Source organism: Gadus morhua, chromosome 7 (genome assembly GCF_902167405.1).
Source record: "Gadus morhua chromosome 7, gadMor3.0, whole genome shotgun sequence".
Lineage (NCBI taxonomy): Eukaryota > Metazoa > Chordata > Actinopteri > Gadiformes > Gadidae > Gadus > Gadus morhua.
The window spans coordinates 31,090,138-31,108,031 of record NC_044054.1 but is presented as its reverse complement, the minus strand read 5'-3'; the positions used below and the strand labels follow the sequence as shown (position 1 = coordinate 31,108,031).

The 17,894-nt window shown below is 50.6% G+C and overlaps 1 protein-coding gene across 5 annotated transcripts in view; it reads right to left on the bottom strand.

Moving 5' to 3' along the window:
• Window positions 1-16,154, bottom strand: part of gria3a (glutamate receptor, ionotropic, AMPA 3a) — a 61,294-nt gene extending 45,140 nt beyond the window's left edge. For all 5 annotated transcript variants that reach the window (XR_003977255.1, XR_003977256.1, XM_030360268.1 and 2 more), the window contains exons 1-3: window positions 15,724-16,154; window positions 15,118-15,276; window positions 3,254-3,493 (exon numbers count right to left, since the gene is read on the bottom strand). Coding sequence is in view for 3 of the 5 variants with exons in the window: in XM_030360268.1 (XP_030216128.1) it covers window positions 3,254-3,493; window positions 15,118-15,276; window positions 15,724-15,817 (493 nt within the window). In the remaining 2 variants the exon portion in view is untranslated. The remainder of the gene's footprint in view (window positions 1-3,253; window positions 3,494-15,117; window positions 15,277-15,723) is intronic.
• Between the last annotated feature and the right edge of the window lie 1,740 nt (window positions 16,155-17,894).

Below are 17,894 nucleotides of genomic sequence, written 5' to 3'. Positions count from 1 at the left end.
AGAGTTGGGTAGAGAGAGAGAGAGAGAGAGAGAGAGAGAGAGACCTGGTCCAGAACAACTCTCTGATCAGAGCTACACGCTGGACATACTGATCGGTCAGTATGTCCAGGTGTACGTGTTGAATTCACTCTCTGTGCGGTTCACTGTGTATGATGAGTACCTTAGGGACAGAGTACTGTATGGATAGCGTGCTGTATAAAGAGAGTACACCAGGAAAGAGTACTGTGTGGATAGAGTATTGTATGGATACAGTACTGTGTGGATAGCGTATTGTAGGAATAGAGTACTGTGTGAATAGCGTATTGTAGGAATAGAGTACTGTGTGAATAGCGTCCTGTGTGGATAGAGTACACCAGGGAGAGAGTACTGTGTGGATGGCGTACAGAGTGGATAGAGTAGTGAGTGAATAGCGTATTGTGTGGACTGTGTGGATAGCGTATTGTATGGATAGACGCCACCAGGGAGAAAGCACTTGTCTCCGTGAGGTGGAACATGATGTCTGAACATCTGTAAGCAGGGGCCGTGAGCAGGAGAGGAGTCACGTCTCTCCTCTGCAACAGACAATGCCTGTCCTCCTGCATCAATCATCTGCCGTCCACAGACCCGGACAAGAGAACAACCAGAGGTCTTCATCATTTATTCATCCAGTGGACGTGCGCTACGGATACGGAGACCAGGAGGAGAGGGGAGATAGAGGCTGGAGGAGGAGAGGAGATAGAGGGAGGGAGGAGGAGAGGAGATAGAGATGGGAGGAGAGAGGAGATAGAGGGAGAGAGGAGAGGAGATAGAGGAGGAGAGAGGAGAGGAGATAGAGATGGAAGGAGAGAGGAGAAGAGATAGAGGGAGAGAGGAGAGGAGATAGAGATGGGAGGAGAGAGGAGATAGAGGGAGAGAGGAGAGGAGATAGAGATGGGAGGAGAGAGGAGATAGAGGGAGAGAGGAGATAGAGGAGGAGAGAGGAGATAGAGGCTGGTGGAGGAGAGGAGATAGAGGGAGCGAGGAGAGGAGATAGAGGGAGGGAGGAGAGAGGAGATAGAGGAGGAGAGAGGAGATAGAGATGGGAGGAAAGAGGAGATAGAGGGAGAGAGGAGAGGAGATAGAGGGAGGAGGAGAGGAGATAGAGGGAGAGAGGAGATAGAGGGAGGAGGAGAGAGGAGAGAGAGGGAGGAGGAGAGAGGGAGGGAGGAGGAGAGAGAGGGAGGGAGGAGGAGAGAGAGGGAGGGAGGAGAGGAGATAGAGGGAGGAGGAGAGAGGAGAGAGAGGGAGGAGGAGAGAGGAGAGAGAGGGAGGGAGGAGAGGAGATAGAGATGGGAGGAGAGAGGGGAGATGGAGGCCAGAGGAGCTTTGTAGGGCTGGAGGTAAACAAAGTACTGTGTAGTATTATCAGGTAAACACAGTACTGTGTAGTATTATCAGGTAAACACAGTACTGTGTATGTATTAGAAGGTAAACACAGTATTATGTGTCTGTCTTATCAGGTGAACGCAGCACAAGTCGTATTACGAGGTAAACCCAACACTAGTATTTATTTTGATACTGTCTTCTTAATGCAGTAAGTCTTAAAGGAGCAGACCGCCTCCCCCTGAACCTCCCGCGGCCCGGCCTCTCGCGAGGCTTCAGCCCGACACCCAGGCCGCTTTAATGAGGTCACGACACCGCTGATCAAACACAACCTCCCTCCAGCCTCCCTTTAACGAGAGCCGTGGAGCAGGAGCCTTATCTTAAGCCCGGCCTTATCTCCAGCCCCGGCCCCCTCAGATAGAGGGTCTGAAACAAAGCCCTGTTCAAACTCCAGGAGACGTGCCGGCTGAGCTCTCTGAAGCCGAGCGGTGGACCGCGGATGAAACGGCCTCCGAAAGCGCAGATATAACACTAATTATGTGAAGATATATATGCATATATTATTTCATTATATTTATGAAAGTGAGCCAGTCGAGATGAAAAAAGAGACACTGTCCTAGAAATGGTCGATGGTTTAAAAATACTTTTGAGGGGGCCGGACTGGGTTCCTGAAAGAGGAGCTGAGAAACTAACTATTACAAATAGATCGGAATAACACGGAGAAATGTTATTACATAAGTAAATAAGGAGCGGTCGCTGTTTGTGAAAGAGTATTTAGACGATGTCTGATATCTGATATTTAATGTAGGATAATATTGATCTAACGTGGGCGGACGCTGCCCGGAGGTTTGGCGCCGGACAGATCTGAGTGATGTCCACCTTGGAGACGGATAGAAGGGGATCTCACCCGCCTCACTCCTTACCCCCCCCCCCCCACCCCCTTCTCTCCTCACTCCTATTCCCTTCTTACTCCTTTTCTACTCCTCTCCTCCGCTCCTTAACTATCTCCGTTCTCCCTCCACCCTCTCTCCAACTCCTCTCCTCCCCTCACTCCTCACTTCTCCTCCCCTCTTTCCTCCAGTCCCAACTGCCTCTCTCTTCCCCTTTTTCCTCTCCCCCCCCTCTCCCCTATCTTTTCTCCTCCTTCCTCTCCTCCTCTACTCTCTCCTCCCCACTCCTCTTCCCTCTATCCTTTTCTCTCTCCTCCCCTCTCTCCTATCTCCTCCTCCCCTCGTTCCTCTCCCCCCCACTCCTCTCTCCTTGCTACCCCCTCTGCCCACTGCCCCCAGGGTTCACCTCGTGGATCTCCTCCTCCAACAGAAGGAGCTGCTCCTCAGAGCTCAGGCAGCGTCGCCCCCTATTAACCCCTCAGAGCCGGATTAGAGGAACACAATGACAGGATAGCATAGCCTTGCATTGTGTGTGTATGTGTCTGTACCTCTGTTGCTGTTCTACAGGTGTGTGTGTGTGTGTGTGTGTGTGTGTGTGTGTGTGTGTGTGTGTGTGTGTGTGTGTGTGTGTGTGTGTGTGTGTGTGTGCGTGCGCGTGCCTCTGTCGCTGTGTATTTGTGGGTGCGTGTTCACATCTGTCGGTGTCATACATGTGTGTGTGTGTGTGTGTGTGTTTACCTCAGTCAGTGTTCGTGTGTGTGTGTACCTCTGTCGGTCGGTGTGTGTGTGTGTGTGTGTGTTTACCTCTTTCGGGTCTTCATGTACGTGTGTGTGCGTACCTCTGTCGGTGTGTTTGTGTGTGTGTTCGCGTGTGTGTGTGTTTGTGTGTGTGTTCGCGTGTGTGTGTGTGTTCGCGCGCGCGCGTGTATGTGTGCGCGCGTACCTCTGTCGGTCGCGCACGCGCGTGTGTGTGCGCGCGTACCTCTGTCGGTGTGTGCGTGTGTGTGTGTGTGTGTGCGTACCTCTGTCGGTGTCGTAGAGGTAGACGAACTTCTCCCACTTGTAGTGGGCCAGCAGGCTGAGCACGGCCCCCCGCAGCCCGGGACGCATCTGGATGACGAACTGCACGTCAGCGTCGGTGGGGAAGCTGGGCGTGATGAACGACGTGTGCAGCGCGCCGCAGAACGACGTCAGCGTGTTCATCGACTTCCTGTCGTAGAAGCCGAAGATGGCGTACACGCCCCGCGCGAACTGGGAGCAGACTGGGAGAGGCGGGAGACGGAGAGGTTAGAGACACGCTAACGACACGCTAACGACACGCTAACGACACGCTAACGACACCCTAACGACACCCTAACGACACGCCGTGGCCCCACCCGGGTCCTCAGAGCTCCCTGAGGTGAGTAGCTCATGCTCAAAGTGCCGCTAATGGCTACAGCTACAGATGAAGCTAAACACAGCGCTAACACCTGCAACCAAGTAGCCTTTAGCTACTTGCTAAAGGCTAAGCTCGTAGACGGAGCTATTGGTAGCGCCTCAGCTACACATTTAGACACAGATATAGATAACTGTATTACACAAAACAAATTTGCTAAATGTACAATGTGTGAATATCTAACAGCTAAATGTAGCAGGAAAGGCTAAATATAGCCCAGATATGTTTAATGTAGAATAATAAAAAGAAAAACATGCATTATTATCTATTACGCAGCAGACCTACTGGACCAATCAGGGGACGCTAATGATGGACCAATCAGGTGGAGATCATGTTTAGACCAGCTGGACCAATCAGGGGGAGATAATACTGGACCAATCAGGTGGAAAGATAATGCTGGACCAGCTGGACCAATCAGGGGGAGATAATGCTGGACCAGCTGGACCGATCAGGTGGAGGTAATGCTGGACCAGAGCCTGAGCAGCCGGCCAATGGATTCCAGGCTGAGCTGGGACATAAAAGATTCATCCAGCAGCTCTCCCAGACCCTCAGCACTCCGACTAGTACTCTGTACACAGCTTTAATGGAATGCAAAGCATCCAGCATGTATACTGTATGAATATATTCATGGCGGGCTATAAGTGGTTTAGAGTAAAGGCTGGTGTTTATCAGTGTTTATTCACCCTCATGTCCTGCAAATGTCAGGTTTACGTCATTCACGTGTCTGTCGAAGCGGCTAAAACTCTGCTGCTCCTTTCCCTGCTAGCTAGGCTATGATATAATTAAATTATAGCCAGTGGAGCAAACCAGAGCCTCACATTTTTATGTCACTCTCTGGGTTTAATTTGTATCTCTAAAAAACCTCCTATAGCCCCCCCCCCCCCCCCCCCCCCCCCCCCCCCCCCAACTCTTGCCCCGAGAGGAGCACGCCAGAACAAATGATTTAACGCTAGGCTGGGTAGCGGCGCTAGCAAGACGCTACGTTATGAGACATGGTGGACGCATCACATCCTCACAGCCCCCGATGCTCGGTCAGCATTCCGGCCGGTTCCCGCTCCAGGGGTTCCTCCTGCCCAGAGGAGAACCGACAGAACGGACCCGTCCTGACGGTACCGACACAACCACCCGTCCCGAGATTGTCCTCGTGGAATTTGGTTCCCAAGGTTACCCTCTCCTCTGGGACTAATGACATGACAGGCCCGGGCCTGAGCAGGCAGAGGGAACTCTGGGAAAAAGGGGGGAATGCGTCTGGATGCGGTCGCCGCGGCGACAGGCTTCATTTACTTTACTGCCGGAGAGGAGAGAGGCTCTATAGAACGTTTCCCCTCCATCGCTCCCGCGGAATCAACCGGAATACTAAGCAGCGCCGCGCGGCGCGACGCTGCCGAGACACCAGGATCACAACAGAGAGGAGCTCCTCCACCTCCTCCCCATCATCTCCGCTGCTCCTCTCCCTCACGCTCACCGCACCAGCCTTTGGAGCGCGAGCACGCGCAGTAACAGGTTGCATAAGAATCTCCGTCTCTGTCTCTCCTCCCCCCTCCCTCCTCCCTCCCTCCCTCCTCTCCCAGGCTCCTCAGTATGTACGCAGCAGTCTGCCCGAGTCTCTGCCTCGCTGTATTCTGAGCCAGCCGGGGTGACCCTGGGGGCTGCGACCCCCTCACCGCCCTGAATCCTAACGAGAGAGAGAACGTCTCTCTGTCCTCCGGTCCTGGTGGCCTAGTCCTTCCTTATCCACGCTCCGTGGTCGCCTAGGTACTACCAGCTTACCAAAACGAATCACCTAGGTACCAGGCCCTTATCAAAAGACTAATCACCTAGTTACTGGCACCTTATCCAACACACATACCCTAGTCACCTAGGTCCTAGCACCTTATCCACGAACGCTAGTCACCGAGGTCCTAGCACCTTATCCACGAACGCTAGTCACCTAGGTCCTAGCACCTTATCCACGAACGCTAGTCACCTAGGTCCTAGCACCTTATCCACGAACCCTAGTCACCTAGGTTCTAGCACCTTATCCACGAACGCTAGTCACCTAGGTACTAGCCCCTTATCCACACACCCTAGTCACCTAGGTACTAGCCCCTTATCCTAATACCCTAGTCACCTAGGTACTACCCCCTTATCCACACACCCTAGTCACCTAGGTACTAGCCCCTTATCCTAACACCCTAGTCACCTAGGTACTACCCCCTTATCCTAACCCCCTAGTCACCTAGGTTCACACCCTAGTCATCTAGATACTAGCCCCTTATCCTAACACTCTAGTCACCTAGGACCTAGTTGTAACTCAGACACAGAGCTGCGTCGCAGGTCGAGCAGCAACGATTGTTCTGCCAGCGTAACGGTTGAAGCTCCATGCTGATAAGGCCCTCATGAATATCCTATTGACTCCGTATTAACATTTTCTCTAATCTGCTTGTATGGTAATCTCGGCCTCAAGGCCAAAAACAGTTTTGTCCATAAAAAGTGAACTCAGAAGTCAGACCCTAGGTGTCCAGCCTCACTGGGCTGTGTAAGTGCAGGTATGGCGGGAGGCTGAATCAAGCCTGATGTCCACTCCTACCTCTAGCTCAGATCCTACTTCTACATCAGCTGATTCTGTACTGTCGGACCCCTACCTGCTCCTTAATGACCTGTCTCTGTACTGTCTAACCCCTACCTGCTCCTTAATGACCTGTCTCTGTACTGTCTAACCCCTACCTGCTCCTTAATGACCTGTCTCTGTACTGTCTAACCCCTACCTGCTCCTTAATGACCTGTCTCTGTACTGTCCAACCCCTACCTGCTCCTTAATGACCTGTCTCTGTACTGTCTAACCCCTACCTGCTCCTTAATGACCTGTCTCTGTACTGTCTAACCCCTACCTGCTCCTTAATGACCTGTCTGTACTGTCTAACCCCTACCTGCTCCTCAATGACCCGTCTCTATACTGTCTAACCCCTACCTGCTCCCTAATGACCTGTCTGTAGTGTCTTACCCCTACCTGCTCCTTAATGACCTGTCTCTGTACTGTCTAACCCCTACCTGCTCCTTAATGACCTGTCTCTGTACTGTCTAACCCCTACCTGCTCCTCAATGACATGGACCTGAACCCAATATCTAACCCCTACCTGCTATTCAATGACATGGATCTGTGTTCACTGTCTAACCCCTAGCTGATCCTCAATGACATGGATCTGAACTCAATGTAAGAAGCTTTCATATTAGTGTGTGGTAAATGATCCAACAGGGAATAGTCATTGGATTTTCTCTGTATAGCCCTTTTCGAAGCTTTTTGTTTCAGAAACTGTGATTGTGCAACAAAATAAACGAGACCGATTAGTACCATTAAATAAATAGATTCTAAAAATACTAATTAGTCATTGGGAGAGTCTGTGAATATATTTAACCACACTAATGGAATGCGCTAAATCGGTTAGATGTTTACATTGTGTACGTTGAAGTGTTTCAGAGTACACAATGTACACAAAACCACTCTTGTAATGAAACCCTTTGGAGCTTAATGACACAATGGTCTCGCGGTATTAGCAGCAGTGACTCAGCTCCCACTGTCTAACACTCGATTCCCTCGGTGGGGCGTGATGCTGAGTTGATCCCCCCCCCCCCCCCCCCCCCCCCCCCCAGGTTAAACCCTGAGGTAGGGACAGGGGTCTATCCGGACATCACATGATCCACTGCTCTGTCCCCTCTTCTAGACTACGGCCCTGCAGGCTGGGGGGAGGTCCCTGCATGCATGGATGATTGTGTGTTGCCTCTTCTTTACATGGATGGTTGTTCTCTCTCTCTCTCTCTCTCTCTCTCTCTCTCTCTCTCTCTCTCTCTCTCTCTCTCTCTCTCTCTCTCTCTCTCTCTCTCTCTCTCTCTCTCTCTCTCTCTCTCTCTCAGGGCCTGAGGCAATAGAAGTGTAACACTTTGACATTTCAATGTTCAATAGAACCGCTAAACATCCAACACACACTTTGTATAGAGACACAATGTAGGAACATGCGCTGAACATAGAGACACACACTTTACACGGAAACAAACAAACACTTTACACAGAAACCCCAACACACACAGAGCTCTTCATAGAGCGAAGGAATCTACTCTTCCATCTTCTCAGAGTGGGAAGGGCCAGTCTAAGCTGGTTTCGGATCCTGTTTTATCCGTATGTGAGTTGTAAGTGTGTTGTATCCTGGTTGTAAGTGTGGTGTATCCTGGTTGTAACTGTGGTGTATCCTGGTTGTAACTGTGTCGCATCCTGGTTGTAAGTGTGTTGTATCCTGGTTGCAACTGAGTTGTTACCTGATTGTAACTGTTAGGTCCTGGTTGTAACTGTGGTGTATCCTGGCTGGAACTGTGGTGTATCCGGCTTGTAAGTGTGTTGTATCCTGGTTGTAAGTGTGTTGTATCCTTGTTGTAAGTGTGGTGTATCCGGCTTGTAAGTGTGTTGTATCCTGGTTGTAAGTGTGTTGTATCCTTGTTGTAAGTGTGTTGTATCCTGGTTGTAAGTGTGTTGTATCCTGGTTGTAAGTATGTTGTATCCTTGTTGTAAGTGTGCTGTATCCTGGTTGTAAGTGTGTTGTATTATTGTTGTAATCGTGTTCTATCCTGGTTGTAAGCGTGTTGTAAGCGTGTTGTATCCTGGTTTCAAGTGTGTTGTATCCTTGTTGTAAGTGTGTTGTATCCTGGTTGTAAGCATGTTGTATCCTTGTTGTAAGTGTGTTGTATCCTGGTTGTAAGTGTGTTGTATCCTTGTTGTAAGTGTGTTGTATCCTGGTTGTAAGTGTGTTGTATCCTGGCTGTAAGTGTGTTGTATCCTGGTTGGAAGCGTGTTGTATCCTTGTTGGAAGCGTGTTGTATCCTTGTTGGAAGCGTGTTGTATCCTTGTTGTAAGTGTGTTGTATCCTTGTTGTAAGCGTGTTGTATCCTTGTTGTAAGTGTGTTGTATCCTGGCTGTAAGTGTGTTCTCAGCCCTTTGTCGCAGCGTCAGTGCAGCTTCATGCCTGGCTGTCAGGCTCCATTATCATCTGCTAACCCGCTGACGTCTCTACAACACGCTGGGAGACAGCGCAGGCATGACACCCTCCTCCTAGCCCCCATCGCCGGGCGGCGCCTCGCCACAACAAACCACAGCTCAGCACCACTAACCACCACTCAGCATAACTCAGCACAACTAACCAGCACTCACTGGCACTCAGCACCATGAGTTACAACAATCCACAACTCAGCACTCACCACCCCTCAACCTTACTCACAACTAACCTCCACCACTCACCGCCACCACTTACTACAACTAACCAGCACTCAGCACACCTAACCAGCAGTCATCACAACTCAGCAACACTAACCACCACCAACCACCACTGACCACCACCACTGACTACAACTCCCCACCAGGGCTAACCACACCTCACCCCGACCCACCACCAACCCTCACACAGCTCACAACCGTTCATCATTTCTGGCCCCCCACTAACCAGGATCGAACACATCCCTCCACCGTGCAGACCCTCAGCTGGCCGGGGTCAGACGCAGCAGACAGAACCCCTCTTGGTGGTTCTACCTGGCTGGTCTGGCCTGACCTTCCAGCAGGACTGTAGAATTATTATCTGTGCAAATAATCTTAATCCCAGCCTTAACAAATCCCCCTCATCTGAATTGCACGCAAAGTTCCAGGGGAAGATGTTTAATCGTGAATCAGGACCTATTGCAAAAGATAATTTTAAGACCGTAAATATTAATTATGTTTATGATTAATGGTATACATTTTTTGCTCTTTAAAAAACAAGTTCTTGTCCAAACAGAGATGTCCCATAATATTAGGAGATCATTTCAGACTCTTAATGTGAAAGGACTTGTGTGTGTGTTCACAGCTCTCTGTTCGTCACGGCGACCGGAGACATCGCCGTGACGACGGCGAGAGGGGGTGCTCGTCACGCTGGGGAGGTCAACCAAAGAGACAGGACGGCAGACACTCACAAGGCCCTCGTCCCCCCCACACACAGGACCCGTCTCCTGGGTGAGGAAGACATATTCCCTGGGTCTCTCTGAGAGAGAGAGAGAGAGAGAGAGAGAGAGAGAGAGAGAGAGAGAGAGAGAGAGAGAGAGAGAGAGAGAGAGAGAGAGAGAGAGAGAGAGAGAGAGAGAGAGAGAGAGAGAGAGAGAGAGAGAGAGAGAGAGAGAGAGAGAGAGAGAGAGATGGGGCTGGAAAAGAGAGAGGAGGAAGAAGAGAGAGAGGTTGGAAAAGAGAGAGGAAGCAGAGAGCGATAGGAGAAGAGCCAACCAGGTGCGCTGCCTACAAGTGCTTAGTGTGTTCTCTAAGGTAGTCTGACGTGCTTAGCGTTCTGACGTGCTTAGCGTGTTCTTCAAGGTAGTCGGATGTGCTTAGCGTGTTCTCTAAGGTAGTCTGACGTGCTTAGTGCGTTCTCTAAGGTAGTCTGACGTGCTTAGCATTCTGACGTGCTTAGCGTGTTCTTCAAGGTAGTCGGACGTGCTTAGCGTGTTCTCTAAGGTAGTCTGACGTGCTTAGCGTGTTCTCTTAGGTAGTCTGACGTGCTTAGTGTGTTCTCTAAGGTAGTCTGACGTGCTTAGAGTTCTGACGTGCTTAGCGTGTTCTTCAAGGTAGTCGGACGTGCTTAGCGTGTTCTCCAAGGTAGTCTGACGTGCTTAGCATGTTCTCTAAGGTAGTCTGACGTGCTTAGCGTGTTCTCCAAGGTAATCTGACATGCTTAGCGTGTTCTCTATGGTGGGCGGGGTCTGCCCGCTCCCTTCACTGCCATCTTTTGAATCCATGTTGACACACGTGACGGGCCGCGCCCCGGACACCTTCCTGTTTGATGTGTCACGTATAACCCTGATATAATAATAACGCTGTGATGTCACGTCCCCCGGGCCATGTGACGGAGGCGCGTGTCAGCTCGTGATGGACTCAAGGTTGTTCCTGAGCGCGTTGAATACTTGAACGCTACAGACAGCAGATGTACATGGACAGGTTTATGGACCACAGCTCTGCTTCCCCTCCTTCTGCTGACAAACAGTCGATACATGTGGACTGAACATGTATGGATATTCCTGGATTGACGTTGTAACAGGGATATATATATTTGTTCATATGGAGCTGTCTCACAACATCATCAGTGGTTGCACCGAGGAAGACAGGGATACCGTGAGGAAGAGTTTCACTGTACGTCAGGGTCCGGTAGCCCCGGAAACCACCCTGACCAACCTGTGACCTCACACCCTGATCATGTGACCTATGGCCTCAAATCCTGATCACGTGACCTATGACCTCACACCCTGATCGGGTGACCCCACACCCTGATCACGTGACCTCACACCCTGATCACGTCTCTTAGTTGATGACTTAACCGGTGCGTCGTTGTCATACTCTAACTAGAACTCCTAACTAGAGCTCCTAACTAGAACTCCTAACTCTAACCCTACTCTAACCCTACTCTAACTAGAACTCCTAACTCTAACCCTACTCTAAAGAGAACACCTAACTCTAACCAGAACACCCAAACTCCAGCAGCGTGTGTGATGCCAATAAGTCGAGCACTGGAAGGTTGACCCACATTCTTTTTCCAATTTTCCTAAAAGTTGCAGTATTGTGTCAGGAAGGCTGTGAAATACTTTCACTAATGTTAAAGTCTAAGAGACCCAGTTATGACTCAAATGCTCGTGTATCCAATATTATATAACAGGATATTATATATATTATAACAAAACATATTCAGCAAAACGTGTTTCAGCACAAACTGCTTTTTAAATCACCACAGAGTATGAACATGTTCCCGGGCAAAGTACTAGAATACTTTTTCTCACTACTTCAGTACTGAGTACTTTTCCTCACTACTTCAGTGCAGAGGACTTGTCCTCTCCATCTCCATGGGGTCAGTGGGCCGTGTCTTTGACCTCCAGCCCGCCATGGATCAGCCTTCTCTACTTCTGCATGGATGAACTCAACCCCTCCATGGCTGAGGCAAGCAGCCGCACAGACCTACCGTAGGACTGTGTTAGCCTCAGTCCTACGGTGGGCTATAGTAGAACCAGTCCTATTGTAGCACTATAGTAGCATTAGTCCTACTGTAGGGCTTGAGTAGCATTAGTCCTACAGTAGCACTATAGTAGCATTAGTCCTACTGTAGGGCTATAGTAGAACCAGTCCTACTGTAGGGCTTGAGTAGCATTAGTCCTACAGTAGCACTATAGTAGCATTAGTCCTACTGTAGGGCTTGAGTAGCATTAGTCCTACAGTAGCACTATAGTAGCATTAGTCCTACTGTAGGGCTATAGTAGAACCAGTCCTACTGTAGGGCTTGAGTAGCATTAGTCCTACTGTAGCACTATAGTAGCATTAGTCCTACTGTAGCACTATAGTAGCATTAGTCCTACTGTAGCACTATAGTAGCATTAGTCCTACTGTAGGGCTATAGTAGAACCAGTCCTACTGTAGGACTATAGTAGCATTAGTCCTACTGTAGCACTATAGTAGCATTAGTCCTACTGTAGCACTATAGTAGCATTAGTCCTACCGTAGGACTATAGTAGCATCAGTCCTACAGTGGCACTATAGTAGCATTAGTCCTACCGTACAAAAGTAGCAATATACATACACAGAGAACTACAGTAGCTACTCTACGACTACAGCGGGGCTACAGGTACGATAACGACCACCTCAGAACCCGATCAACATTCCCACTAGGTGAACGGTCACCATCGATCTGCAGGGGAGGTTAGGACAACACAGCTGCTATACATAGCCTCCGCTAGCTTCATTAAGACCGTCCACCCTCCACCGTGCTGAAGCTCTTAGAGCTCTGCTCCCGGCTGCACACTGACTGGGCACGGGATTTATAAAGAACATCACTCCCTGTTGGAGGAGAGAGGGGAGGGGGAGAGAGAGAGGGGAGAGGGGAGGGGGAGAGAGAGGGGAGGGGGAGAGAGAGGAGAGAGGGGAGGGGGAGAGAGAGGAGAGGAGGGGGATGAGGGAGAGGAGAGGGGAAGAGAGAGGAGAGGGGAAGGAGAGAGAGGAGAGGGGGAGGAGAGAGAGGAGAGGGGGGAGAGAGGAAGAGAGAAAAAGAGGGGTAGAGAGAGGGGGAGGAGGGAGAAAGAGAGAGGAGAGGAGGGGAAGAGAGAGGGGAGAAGAGGGAGAGAGAGAGAGAGGAGAGGAGGGGAAGAGAGAGAAGCAGTCAAGAGAGGAGAGAGGAGGAGAAGCAATGGTAGGGGAGAAGGGGGAGAATTTGATGAATTGTAGGAGGTAAGGGGGATTAGGAGGAAGGGAGGAAGAGAAAAAAAGAGGAGGCAAAAGAAGAGGAGGAGGTGAGGAGAGGAGGACAAAGCGCAGGATGAAGAGGAGCAGATGAATGGGATGTAGGACACGGCCGGGCTCTCAGCCCTTCCGGCTGCTCATTGATTGATCTGCCAATAGCGATCGATTCCTATCAGGCACTCCCCCTTGATGTGCTGAGCCAGCCGGCCTGGCCCGGTTCAGCGTGGTTGACCCATGGTCACCAGTGAGCTGGCAGATGACAGGGGGGGGGCTGGTTCCTCATGGTTCCCCCTGGTTCCTCACTCATGTGTCATACGAGGCAATGCTGTATTGTAGTGTTTTCTAGTACTACTGCGTTACAGAGCAGTATTCCATCGCGGTACCACAGCGTTGGGGAGTACGCAAGACGCAGTACTGTGTTGTGGTACCACAGCAGTATGCAGTCCTTTGTTTGTAGCACAACAGCAGTACTGTATTGTAGTATCACAGCAGTACTGTACTGTAGTAGTAGCAGCAGTATGCGGTACTGTATTGTAATACTACAGCAGTATGCAGTACTGTACTGTAGTTCCACAGCAGTATGCAGTACTGTACTGTAGTTCCAGAGCAGTATGCAGTACTGTACTGTAGTTCCACAGCAGTATGCAGTACTGTACTGTAGTATCACAGCAGTATGCAGTACAGTACTGTAGTCCCAGTGAGAACATGTCGTTACTACAGCGTACCAGTGTTGTCAGGTGGGTGGCGTTGTGTAACAGGCCAACAACACTCTGCTGTTGCCGAGCGCTGAACGAGTCAGTCCTCTAAGAAGACGTCACATGACCCAGGAGCAGCAGAGCTGACCTTATGACCTCGCTGTCACGGTAACCACCAACTGGGGACAACAGAATCCTAAAGGTTAGAGACCACCTTGACCTAGGTCTAGGACCTAGTCCCAGTTCTAGACTCACGAACGTTGACCTAGACTCTAGGTTGACCTAGACTCTAGGTCAACGCCCGCGGTCTAGAACTGGGTCTAGGTCCACGGTCTAGAACTGGGTCAAGGTCCACTTGCGCGGTCTAGAACTGGGTCTAGGTCCACGGTCTAGAACTGGGTCTAGGTCCACGGTCTAGAACTGGGTGTAGGTCCACCTGCGCTGTCTAGAACTGGGTCTAGGTCCACCGTCTAGAACTGGGTCTAGGTCAACGTCCGCGGTCTAGATCTGGTTCTGGAACTGGGTCTAGTTCCACCTGCGTGGTGTAGATCTGGTTCTAGAACTGGGTCTACTTCCACCTGCGCGGTCTACAGGGTTCCTCTGAGGACGAGTCCGGGGTCTCAGATCAGATCTTCTTGTTAAAACGCATGAGAGCATAAAAGCGTTAAAAGCTTGTAAAAGGCTGTGAGTGTCATCTTAACAGCCGACAGATGGCCCTCCACTCTCCAGTCCCCAGGTGAAACATTAAGGACATTCATCAGGCCGAACCGAGCCCCTAACCCACGGTGCTCCCCAGCCCGTGGGGCTGACGCAGTACGCTCCCAGGAGGAAGAGGAGGAGGAGGAGGAGGAGGAGGAAGAGGAGGAGGGAGAAGAGGAGGATTGGTATTCAACAGGACCACCCAGTCGGCCCGCGCCAGAACCACAGGTTCCTCAGAGACAAGTCCCTCTGACAGACCGACAGAGAGGCAGACAGGTACACAGGCGGACAGACTGGCAGACAGGCAGAGGGAGAAGAAGACAGGTGGACAGACAGAAAGGCAGACAGATAGACAGGCAGAAAGGTGTCCATATGACAGACTGAACATTTCCGATTGCTTTTCCTGTAATGGAGACCAGAGACCAACCACAGATCGCCCAGGTGTCTCTGTGTCGTACTCCCAGCCCAGAGGTTCTGGGTTCAATTCCCAATGACCTCAGTCCACCTGTAGGCGTCCTAGAGCAAGATGACCCCTAACCCCTACCTGCTCCTTAATGACCCGTCTCTATTGTCGTTATAACCCAAACCTGCTTGTGTGTGTGTTGTGTGTTGGGTGTGTGTGTGTGTGTGTGTTGTGTGTTGTGTGTGTTGTGTGTGTGTGTGTGTGTGTGTGTGTGTGTGTGTGTGTGTGTGTGTGTGTGTGTGTCAATCAATCAATCAATCAATCAATCAATCAATCAATCAATCAATCAATCATGTCATCCAAAAGAAAGCGTGCTTAGCGTTATTTGGACTCACATGCGTGCGTGACGGAGAAGCTGTTGGAGGACTCGAGGTTGTCCACGTTGTAGTTGAGGTGGAAGGGCTTCTCCGTGGCGTTCTGGTTGGTGTTGTACAGCTGCACGGAGAAGCGGAACGCGCTGTGCTCCTGGACCGTGGCGCGCAGGAACAGCCCGCCTGCACCGGGGAGGACACCGCGCCGTTAGGGCTTCAACTAGTTGTTGGGTGGCAGCGACATGTCACCGCGGATTTGGCTTTAACGTTGGCGCTAGGTTAGAAATACCTGCGTTTATTCGCTCGCCGTAAAGCAATGCAACACAATGAGGAATGAATGCAATGATAAGCGAATCAGACCGAAGGACCGAAGGAGTCCTCCTCCACTCGACCGAACAAGTCGTCCACCATGGACCCGGCGGACCTGACACGAACGTTCATAATACCGCACCGTGACCGTCCTTCCAGCCTACTTCACATCCACAAGTGAAGTTGGCGAGGGAATATTAAGACATAAATGTATAGATATAGAAATGCCGCGACGTGGTCGGCGGACACTTGTAGGAAAAAAATGTCAAATAAAGGCACCAAAAAAAAATGCAGCAGTCGGGAGTCAGGAATGAAACTTACCGATGTTGATTTGATTGGGGAATCCGGCGAGAGCTTCGTCCCAGAAACACAAGCAGAGCAGCACCGCCGCCCGGACGCGGGTCAGCATCTTCATCCCCCTCGGCTCGAATCAACTCCTCACCGAACCGGCCGTGAGAGGACCATGGAGAACACGATCTGATGCGCAAGGAGGCGACCAGATGTGGTGGTGGTCGCGGCTGTCGATGTGCCAAACAGCTACCGCACCGCGGTACACACTTCACACACACACATGCACACACACACACACACACTGCGCTGCACACACCGCAGATACACACTGCACACAGACACACACTTGTGTAAAGATGGTGGTAGAGGAGCGGTTATTGTGGACCGGGCCGTCCAATTGGGGCAGAGGGCTGCGTTTATCAAACTTGATCTGATGTGAATTACAAGTGCAGCCTCCCGTCCCGACGTCACTGCGGAGTCGCGGGACGGCGCGGCGCGCTCCCAAACACACGCCGCCGCTCGTCTGGTCCAATAGTATCCTACTCTAGCCATCAGGACATCTGATTACTCCTGCTCGTGTGTGTGTGTGTGTGTGTGTGTGTGTGTGTGTGTGTGTGTGTGTGTGTGTGTGTGTGTGTGTGTGTGTGTGTGTGTGTGTGTGTGTGTGTGAGAGAGAGAGAGCGTGCGGGCGTGCCTGTGTGTGTGTGTGTGTGTGTGTGTGATCCTGAGGCACGCTGTCCCATTTTTAATTGATCAATAACTGGTCGCTGTGGGTGTGTGCCTGTGTGACCAACAGCCTTAATTTAAGTCCACATTGGGGTCATTGCGGTGAATGTTCCTGAGGGGGTGGGTGCCCCCCATCCTCCCTCAGGCTGTGTGTTTCTGAAATATGAATATCGACCACCGGGTCCTAATCAGCTGCTCGCATTCATCTCTCCTCTGGCATCCAACGAGTACCGCAGCGCCACAGAACCTGATTGAGAAAATGATTTAGAAGATTATTTTGAAAATTATTTTGAAAATGAATTAGTAGATGTGGAGAGGAGGTTTAAGAAAGGTTTTAGAATATGATTTAGAAGGTTTCAGATGAGCCCAGTAGCCATGCCAACAGCACCCTGACCCCCACCACGTTCACACCACATCAACACCACATTCTGCATTAACTCAACACCACATCAACACATCAACACCACATCCTGCATTAACTCAACACCACATCAACACAACATCAACAACACATCAACAACACATCAACACCACATCTACACCACATCCTGCACCACATCTACACCACATCCTGCACCACATCAACACCACATCCTGCACCACATCTACACCACATCCTGCACCACATCTACACCACATCCTGCACCACATCAACACCACATCCTTCACCACGCCAACAACACATCAACACCACATCCTACAACACATGAACATCATATCAACACCACTTCCTGCACCAAGTCAACACCACATCAACACCACATCAACACCACATCTACACCACATCTACACCACATCAACACCACATCAACACCACATCCTGCACCACATCTACACCACATCCTGCACCACATCTACACCATATCCTGCATCACATCAACACCACATCCTGCACCACATCAACACCACATCCTGCACCACATCTACACCACATCCTGCACCACATCAACACCACATCAACACCACATCCTGCACCACATCTACACCACATCCTGCACCACATCTACACCACATCCTACACCACATCAACACCACATCCTGCACCACATCAACACCACATCCTGCACCACATCTACACCACATCAACACCACATCTACACCATATCCTGCATCACATCAACACCACATCCTGTACCACATCAGGACCACATCAACACCACATCTGCACCACATCAACACCACATCAACACCACATCAACACCACATCCTGCACCACATCTACACCACATCCTGCACCACATCTACACCACATCCTGCACCACATCAACACCACATCCTGTACCACATCAGGACCACATCAACACCACATCTGCACCACATCAACACCACATCAACACCACATCCTGCACCACATCTACACCACATCCTGCACCACATCTACACCACATCCTGCACCACATCAACACCACATCCTGCACCACATCTGCACCACATGTAAGCTGTCCAGTTCCTGGTTAAAGGAACCGCTCCAGCTG